General features: G+C 33.0%; 1 protein-coding gene and 1 long non-coding RNA gene across 2 annotated transcripts; both read right to left on the reverse strand.

The window, feature by feature from the left end:
- Positions 1-1462: 1462 nt before the first annotated feature.
- On the reverse strand, positions 1463-2193 carry LOC147387879 (uncharacterized). The gene is made up of 2 exons (XR_015171439.1): positions 2094-2193; positions 1463-1782 (listed from the first exon to the last, which is right to left on the reverse strand). It is a non-coding gene; the product is annotated as an uncharacterized LOC147387879 (long non-coding RNA).
- Positions 2194-3826: 1633 nt separating this feature from the next.
- On the reverse strand, positions 3827-8426 carry LOC147387880 (furostanol glycoside 26-O-beta-glucosidase-like). Its single transcript, XM_086420245.1, has 5 exons — positions 8405-8426; positions 5437-5524; positions 5112-5328; positions 4446-4561; positions 3827-4097 (listed from the first exon to the last, which is right to left on the reverse strand). Exons 1-5 carry the CDS (start codon positions 8424-8426, stop codon positions 3827-3829), a joined length of 714 nt encoding a protein of 237 aa, XP_086276371.1.
- Positions 8427-10338: the final 1912 nt, after the last annotated feature.

Raw genomic sequence — 10338 nt, forward strand, 5'->3', positions numbered from 1 at the left:
TGCAAATGTCTCTGTGTAATCGATCACATAGGTTTAGGTATTACCTTTTGCCACCAATCTCGCTTTAAAGCATTTAATTGTACCATCAACTTTATACTTCATAGTATAAATCCATCAACATCCGACTGGTTTCTTTCCTGGTGGAGGGTCAACAAGTTCCCAAGTTTCATTTTTCTTCAGAAATTTCATCTCTCATTCATAGTAGCTTTCCACCTAGGGTCAATTAAGGCTTCCTGTACACTGTTAGGAATAGATAAAGTAAATAATTGATTTACAAATGACAACTTTGATTTTGACAAACGATGGTTTGACACATAATGACTCATAGGATACTTGACTTTATTAGAAAGTTCAGGTTCATATGTGGGTTTAGGAATACCTCTAGTGTGACGCTGTGGTAGTTGTTTTTGTAGTTTGAGTGACTCAGGCACTAAATCAGGAACATCCTCAGCAATCGATTGGTTTGGTATATCAGTTGTGAGGGACTCAAACTCGGACGATGGTGGGGTTGGAGCCATACTCTCTATTTCTGGGCATTCATCACCATTTTGATCCAAACTTATACTACTCGAATCCAATTCGCCGAATTCCTGATTGACTGGTCCAACTTGTGAGTCATCACTACTAGAATCCAAGTCCAAGTTTATGCCCACATCATGGTCATGATCTTTGAATCTAGAGGATTCACCTTCCTCAAAAGTGTGATAATTATAATCTAGAGTCTGAATTTCTTTATGGTACTCCCCCTGAAGTTCAGGCTCAAAGGAAAAATACATCGAGTCTTCATGGAAAACAACATCCATTGTAATGAACATTTGTCGAGTTGGAGGGTGATAACAACTGTACCCCTTTTTCTGAGTAGCATATCCGAGAAAAACACATCGCAATGCTCGAGAAGTTAGCTTGTTGCGTTGATGTTTATGGAGGTGTACAAATGCTACACAACCAAAGACATGAGGAGGTAAATTGGGGGCGATTGGGGCAACAACTGCGTTAGTGAGAGCTTGCAATGGTGTCTGGAAGTTAAAAGAACTGGAAGGTACTCGATTGATTAGATATACTGCAGAAGTAAGCGCTTCTCCCCAATATGATAACGGCATATAAGCTTCTATCAATGAAGCACGAACAACCTCCAACAAGTGTCGATTTTTTCGCTCTGTTACCCCGTTCTGCTGGGGTGTATTGGAACAAGTGGTTTGGTGAATAGTTCCATGTGCTTCCAAATACTGCTGAAGGTCAAAACTCTTATATTCTCCCCCATTATCACTACGAAAAACTTGAACATGTGCATTGTATTGAGTTTTAACCATTTTATGGAACTTTTGAAATAATAAGTTCACTTCACCTTTGGACTTCATCAAGCACAACCAGGTCATCATGGTACAATCGTCAATAAAGGTAACAAAACAACGTGATCCTCCCAAAGTAGTGACTTTTGATGGACCCCAAACATCAGAATGTATAACCATAAAAGGAAGTGGACTTTTATTTAAACATAATGGAAATGAAGCACAGTGGCTCTTTGCTAGTTCACAAATATCACACTGTAATCTAGAAACATTAAATTTTGCAAATAAACTAGGAAATAATTTTTTCAAATAACAAGGAAGCATGCCCTAGACATCGATGCCACAGTCAGATTTCAAATTTCTTTTTCTCCTTCTCTGAACTATCCACTGTCAATGCTTGTCGTAGCTTATCAGAACTTTTTGACATTAAGTCCAAGCAATAAAACTTCCCTCGTCTAATACCACAACCAATCGTCTGCTTTGGTTGGATGTCCTGAAATACACAAAAATCAAGCCAAAAAATTACAACACACGATTAAGCTGTGGTTATTTGGGAAACTGACAAAAGGTTATAATCTAAGGATAGAACAACTAAAACAGAATATAAATTCAGATTATCAGTGAGGGTCAAAGATCGTTCCCCAATAACTGGGGTTGAAGTACCATTGGCAGTAGAAACACATTTTTGTGAGGACGGATTAAGAGATGAGACTTGTCTAGAATCAAAGGTCATATAATCTATAGCACCAAAATCAATTATCCATGCACTATTAGAAACAGGTGTAGAAATATTTAAAACCTTACCATCATTTTCTGCAGTTACTACTAACCTTAAGGCTTTTTCAGCAACCTTATTTTCAGTCTTTGTTTCAACAACTACTGTAGTGGAGGTCTTCTTCGAATTTTTTTTTCCACAGCTATGATCCCACCATTTTGGATATCCCACAAGCTCAAAACAACGACTTTTGGTATGATCAGTCTGATTGCAATGGGTGCATTTGTAGGTAGACTTGTCTACACCATTAGTGCCTTTAGGTTGATTGGGCCGAGTATGATCCTGCCAATTTTGATTTGACCGGTTTCAAGCCACCATAGCTGAAGCTTCAAAATTTTCAGATTCCCCTTTCAAAGTAACATCCTTCTAAGTCTGGAACTGGGTCTTTGCGTAGAATCTCTCCACTAACTTGTTCAAAATCACCATCCAATCCGGCAAGAAAGATGTGAACCCTTAATCTCTCGATAGACTTTCGATAAGCTTCAATGTCATCTGGATCTTTCATGACCACTTTATCGTGATGGTCCAATTCTCAAAAAATCTCAATTAACTCTCCATAATATTCAGATAGAGATTTTCCATTTTGTTTAGTGGTAAAGGCCTTTTGGTTAAAGGCAAAAACTTGTAACTCATCACTACCATCATAAAAGACCTTTGATAGAGCCTTCTAGATATCGTGGGCAGTGGATAAGCGTAAATAACGCTTCATAATTTCTGGACTCATAGACATTAAGATCCACCTCTTCAGTTTCTGATTTTCGGCATACCACTTTTCATATCCATCTTCAGATTCAGTAGGTGGCTTCGTCATGCCACGAATATAGGAGAGTTTCTCCCTTTCAGCAATATGCATCTCCATCAACTTAGACGAAACATCATAATTTGATTCAGTAAGAATAATCCTTGCATTAAAAATACCTTCAGATTGAACAACAATTGGAACTGGTTTCGTCTCAGATGATTCAACAATTTTTTCACTCATTTTTTTTAACAAATTTGTTGTCTCAATGATAAGTCTTCTTTATAAGAAAAGGCGAATAAGAGCACAAGTTGCTATCTCTATAAGAAAAGGCAAATAAGAGTACGAGTTGTTGTCTCGGTGATGAGTTCCTCCTTTTTTTTTTTTTTGAGAAGAACTTTCGATACCACCAACAAATCTCCACCAAACAGATCTGGATTTCCGCCGATCTCTGCACCAACAGATCTGGATCTCCTACACCAACAGCAGATCTCCACCGAATAGATTTGTTTTTTATCTGCACCAACAGATCTGGATTTCCACTGATCTCTACACCAACGGATATCCACCGATTTACGATCTTCAACACGATGGAACCCTCGATCTAGATCTGATTAGAGAACTTCCAACGCAGGTAATTTGTTTGGATTTCTAGGTTTTAAAGTTTCAAAGATATTTTTTGGTTGGCTTTGATACCATGTTTTAATTCAGAGAAATAGAAAAGAATTCAAATTTCATATTCGAAATCTATGTTTACAAATCGGGATTGTTTCAATTTAAAGAACACAATCCCAACTTAGTTAGATAACTAATCATTCAAGAATAGGGAAACTAATTCCCTACAAATTAGCTCTAAGACAGTGTCCTATAGCTACACAATTTATGAATCCCAAATTACAAGAGAGTAAATCTCAACAAACTATTGAAACAAAATAGTGGTCAAACTTATCGTATCGCCTATTGGTATTCCATTTCTTTCCACTGTGATGAGAAACATAAGGTAAGAGTAAAAGATTAGATAAGTTAGTGTGAAAGAGATAATTGGGGCCTATTTGTGTTGTAGAGATTATCGCCTTCATTGACCAAAAATTGGTCCTCAGTATAGTTAACAGGTACAGCATTTGAATTTATTGGTAGGGCTCTGACATATCTTGATGTATAGTAATTGATACCAAAAATATCACTAGCTCCTTTAACCATTTCTTTCTCCTCAGCGGTGAAAGTTGGAAGTCTGTTCCCCACCAAAGTTCTCATAACAGATGGGTATTCCCCAAACACAAAGGGCTCCGCAAACCTAATAAACAACAACTCATTATTACAGTATTGAATTAATAGGATTGATTGTTTGCATTAAAGGACAAGAGAAATCATGACCAGTGGATTTCACTCCAAACAAATATACAACTCACAAAAACATGCAATAGTAACCTTGTAAACATGAAATCCAATTGTTGGGATTTATCTTAGGGATACATTATGTATCCAAATGATACGTGATTTATTCCAATTGTTTGAATTCATATTTACACGATAAGGATTGGAGTTTCGTTATGAATTCTTTATCATATTTACATAGATGATGGTTATACGCTTATTACTTAAATATAATTGGTATGTCACGTCTATTATAGTTGGAACTAACCATCCCACTTGAAATGCGAAGGCTCTGGTTGCTGCATCTTTATCAGCTTGGGAGTTTGATAATGGTTCAAACCACTGAACGAGCAACGGCATACCTATTTCACTACCTTGAGTGGCCTGAAAAATAAAAGAACTAGTCAAAACAAATATATACACATTTTTTTCACTAGAGACGCATTTTAGATAGAAGGGTATCAGAAGTTCCATATGGATGTATATATATAGGGTTGGTTCAATAACTAATAACGTAGCCAAAGTGTTTTTCCCTATATGGGCTAATAGTTTCGGAATGAGCCGATTTTTTGTGAGGAGGATCTCTATGGTGAGGAGACCATCCTTACAAAAACTCAGTCCATTATGAAACTTCTAACCCTAATTTACAAGTTGAATCGTGGACCATCAATTTTTACTGTAAATTTGTAAACCACTTTTGTTGGAGTTAGAAATTTCCAAATGAGCTGATTTTTTTGACAAAGATACCACTAAAATTTATGATATTAACAAAAATACCACTATGCAATTACCAAAATACCCTAACATCCTCATGAGACCTTTGATAATATGTGTGTGTATGTATATATATTCCCAGGCATAAATTTTATTTTAATAAAAAGTTGTACTTGAGAGACAATGGGAGACGTAGAAAAGTAGAATTCATGTAAATCACCTGATAATTTTCTTTGTAGTGTTTAGTAGCAATAGCATGGGCTAATATGATGTTATGGGCGACAATGTATGGAAATCTTGCAGGATCATCTGATATATTAAGTCCTTGTAAATACCCATACCGAGCGAAAATCTGTGGCTCATTAACTGTCTGCCAATGCTTGACTCTATCCCCAAAATGTTTGAAGCATATATCATAAAAGTTTTTGAAATCTTCCCTAAAAGTAGGAAAAATTAAAGAAATTAATGTAAACTTTAATTTACAAATATGTGTTATAAATGCCCAAAGATAAATCAATACTTAAGAAAAAAAATGAGATACTTACACTATCTGACGACCCAAAAGGCCATTATATTTGTTTTGTAGAGCCACCGGTAGGTCAAAATGGAACAACGTCACAAAAGGCTCTATATCTGAAAAGCAGTTTTAAAATTTTAATCATATCTAGATGAGAATAAAGTAGGAAAAAAATTCTAATATAATAAACATGTTCTTAGCATTTGCGATTAATTCATTTATGAGATTGTTGTAGAAGTTGATACCCTCTTGATTTACCTCGCCAGTACCATCTGTGAGTTTGAATTCCCAATATCAAATATATTGATTAGCTATAGAGAATAAGTTTGTAATTTATATGATAGTAAGGTTCTAGTTTTATGAAAATCTTGGGCTATTTCTCTTTATTAACTAACCAAAAAAATGTAATGTAGAAATCATATATATGAACATTAGGGGTCTCATTAAATAATTGTCTATGTTATTGGGTATCCGATGTATCTTAAGTGTTTCTATGGTCAGTTCTGGCTCAAATGATCTCATACTAAGAATCAAAATTGTTGTTTTATTTAGGTCAATTCTGGCTCAAACAGTTTGATCAAGCAATACTTTGGAAACAATTCTCCATTTGACTTGACAAAGAATATCTATCATACATATCCAATATGATAGAGTTGTTTGCTAATTGCATGAAAGTTTATATTAGGTGAAATAAAATAATTTATAATTTATTTAGTGAATGAATTTATTTCATTTTTTATGATGAAACAAAATTAATATTGTTTTTTTTTTCAACTATCTCAATCAGTTACTTGTACTTAAACAATTAGAAGGAATGTACAAATTTATCAATCTTTGCGACATTAGTATTGCAATAGAAGAGAAAACAACTCACCAATGTCTTGCACAACTAATGACCAAGGTCAATGAGGTGAAGTACCTTCTTGCTCCTTTATGTTAAAGGTAATTCTGATCCCTTTATCAATTTTTTTATATATTAACATATATTTAATTATAAATACTTGCACTAGTAGAAATAATGCCTTTAACGTTAGTTTATAATCGACGTTATTATCTTTTTAATGTCATCTCCAACGTCTGTTAGAAAATCAACGTTAAATCGATTGACATCTTAAATGTAAGGCTATAATGTCGATTTATAACTGATGTTATATTTTTGGAATAACTTCTGTTTGTTTTTTTCAGTCGTCAAAGGTAAGTAAGTAATAATAAATTATTGTAAAAAAATAATTATAATAGAACGTCGGTGTTTATTAAAATTGACATTATATCTATGTTTTTTTTGTATAATTTTTTTAATTTTTCTCTCGGCAGTTCCCTACAAATTAAATAGAAATAAAAGGATTAGATATAAAAAATAATAAATAAACAATAATAAAAATTATAATTTAACCAAAAAAAAATTTAAAATATAAGCGTCTCCTCTCCCATTCACTACAATAACGTTGTCTCATTTCAACAATTACTGGGTTTTTATTAGAATAAATACATCATCATTGACAATATATTGGTAAGACCTCTGTAGACACTCCAATTTGCACGAACCCATTAGGAATTTTCAAAAATCTCAAGTTGATTTTGATTAAAAGTCCAAAAACTTTCAATGAGCCCACGTTGCATAAAAATTGCCACTTGACACATTTCTTCATGCATACATGCACTCATGCATCATCTCATATTATTTTGCATACTCAAATATTTTTCCTAGTCCATCCATACAAGCCCATCCAATTACATACCCAAGATTTTAACCAAGGAACTAATTCATTATCCATCTCCTAACCTAATATCAAAACCATTTTCAAACCTAGTCGAAATATCCAACCCCAAGTCCCTACCAAGCACATTATCTTAAAGATGACACATGTTGATATGTCATAAGCCCCTAATGTCCAATGCTCCAACCTAATTGGAGAGTCAACTTCCCTTGTGAAAATCCAAGAATATCTTTACAAAAAGGATAGTCAAACAAAAGATCCATTTTGATCTTTAGTAAAAATCTCTAAAGTTGAGAGAACTTTCAATCCTACTCTCAAAAGATGGAAATTTTCAAGTACATATATGGAACTCTTCCATTTGTCTATTTAAAAAATATATATCCACCCTTGTTTTATAAGTTATTTATAAATGAATCAAGATCTACTTTTTAATTGCCACTTCACCTATACACATGTTACTCACCTACTCATCCTCCCAAATATACTTTTGTTCTCACATTTATTACCAAAAAATCAAAGATCAAAAAGTAATTTTATGATTTCATATCACAAATTCTCAAAAAACTTTATAAATAACCCTATTTTATATGAGCAATTCATGCTCTCAAACCCACATATCTCGACCCCAAACTCTATCAAAATCCTTACGTAACTCTTTCAATCATCTCTCAATCTTTAAGCTTTTAAACAAAAAATCATCACTCGTCTCTTACCTTCAACACTTAGCCAAAACTCTCAACATCAAGCTTCTCACTCAAGACAATTTCATTCAAGACTATTAAGGGACAAAGTGGGTTAGGATTTAATTTATTTTTAAGTTTGCATCTTCTTCTTCTATCCTCTTTTTTTTTAAACCTTTAGGATGTAATGTAAAATCCTCTTTCATTCTGTGTAGGTTGAACTTCAACCTTGGGCATGGAATGCTTGAGACGATTTGATCGAAAGGATTGAGGTTGAAGCCTTTCTTAACCCATTAATTTTTCATGCATCATAAAGTACACTTTGCACACACATTACACATGCTTGGCCATGATGAAGAAATGTGCAACTCTCATGATATAGTTGGAACACTAAGTTTCTTGTCAAGTACGCATGCATCAAGATTATGGATGTAAAGAAATTTCATCCATAGAATTTTTCTAAATTCTTAAACCAACATTTTAACTTATGTAAAATGTGATGACCCTATGTGATATCTTCTTCCATAGGATATTTCCCATGTCAATACTAACATTAAATCATCTTTCAAAGAGGTACATACCCACCATGTGCACACACCTGTTTCATGCATCTCATGCATTTGTGTTATTTTGTTAACTATTCAAAATTGCAAAGTTTAAAAAGATAACCACCCTATGTGGAGAAAATGAGCTGTCTAATACCTTCCCCATTCTTTAATTAAATCCCCTTACCTAGATCTTAGGTAGACCATACATTTTTCATGAACAAGAGTCACTAAAATAATATGCAAAATGATTTTTTTTTAAAATTGATTCGGGAGCTCATTCACACCTTTTTTCAAAAAAGAATAGTGGCGACTCCAAACAATGTAGCATTGAGGTTCAAAGATGAACATCTTATGTCTACGATCCCTTAAGAAATTTAATCAATTTTCAAATCAAAGTCATTATAATCAAGTATCTTGTATTTGTTTTTTTTTTTTTGTTTTTTTTTTTTCGATTATGAATGTATTTTTGAATTTTTTTTTTCTTTAAGTGTTTTCAAAGAAATAAAATGAGACTATAATCAAAGGAGAAAAAAATTCATAAATTAAAAGAAAGTTACGGTAAGAAATATTTGTATAATTTTTATATATAATCAAATCAAATCAAAATTATTTTGATTGATCACGATTATGTGTCATGTGGGTATTTTGTGTTGAAATATATGAGAGACCTCATTATGGACGAACATAATATTCCAATTCAAGAAAAGGTGATAACTGTTTTATATAATCTAGTAGTAATAAAAAAAAATTGTTTTTAAAATTAAAATAGCTTGTTATCAAACTTATTTTTATATGATATCTTGCAGTTCATTGAAAAAATCTCGTATACTCAAGACGAACACAAGGCCGTTAGAGATGAGTGGATTAAAGAATTCAATGAGACTTTGTAAAAGTTTTGCATTAATGCATTGTCAATGAGAATATTTAGATAGGTATTATGTTGTAAACTCTTACTATCTTTATGTTTGTACTTTACATTTAAAGATTACTTACAAAATCAAATTTCTTTTTCTACTTAATAAGTTGGGCCTTATTTTATCGATCTCTACTCATATTCTTGAGTTAATACATGCTTAGGCTCATAGTAAAGGGTACTTTAGGGAACTTAGCAAATAATTTTTTGGAGGGGTAAAGGAATGTAAATATCACTCTTTGAGAAGGCAAGATTGGAGAGGGACATATAAGGTAAAAAACATTTAAGAGAAAAATCTTGAGAGAAAGAGAGTATGTGTGGTACGTACTAAATCATATTAGAATGGAGAATAAATTTCGTATTTGGGTATATTCTCCCCATCTCATTTTTCATTTATTATTGAGATTCTACATCTAAAAAGAAAGAACTCCCTATATCTTTTGAAATTTTGAAAAAGGTTTCCTTGTCTTACTAGCATACTTTAGAAAGTTACTTAATTTTGACAAATCAATGAAAGAAAGAGCAAGTTTCAAGGTTTTTAGAATTTAACCAATCATTAACTAAGTAAAAAGGAAGAAAATGGGGGAGAGAAAAATAGACGTAGGCGGTGTTGATGCTCTCCCACAGTGTAACCTCCCTCACTTTTTTTTTTTCCCCTTCAACTTTTCTATTTTTTTTTCTTAGTTTCTTTACTTTAATTTAACTCTTGTGAATTTTTTGGGCTAAGTAGAAGAAAAAAACATTAACAGATCAAGGTTATGTAAATGATAAGAGGCTCAATGGGAGAGAATCGAGAGTTCGATTAAGCATCCACCATATACATATATATAGGGTTGGGATCTATAGACAACATTCAAGAAAATGTGTTTTCTCTTATATGGGAAATTTTTTTTGGAATAGACTGATTTTTTGTGAGGATGATCTCTATGATGAGGGGATCATCCTTGTAAAAAATTCATCCCATTCTAAAATTGCTAGTCCCAGTTTACAAGTTGAAAAATCGTGGATCGTTCATTTTTACCGTTAGTTTGTAATAACTTTTCATAGGGTCAGAAGTTTTAGAGTCAGCTG

Source organism: Akebia trifoliata, chromosome 13 (genome assembly GCF_017979445.1).
Source record: "Akebia trifoliata isolate Shusen 1 chromosome 13, ASM1797944v1, whole genome shotgun sequence".
Lineage (NCBI taxonomy): Eukaryota > Viridiplantae > Streptophyta > Magnoliopsida > Ranunculales > Lardizabalaceae > Akebia > Akebia trifoliata.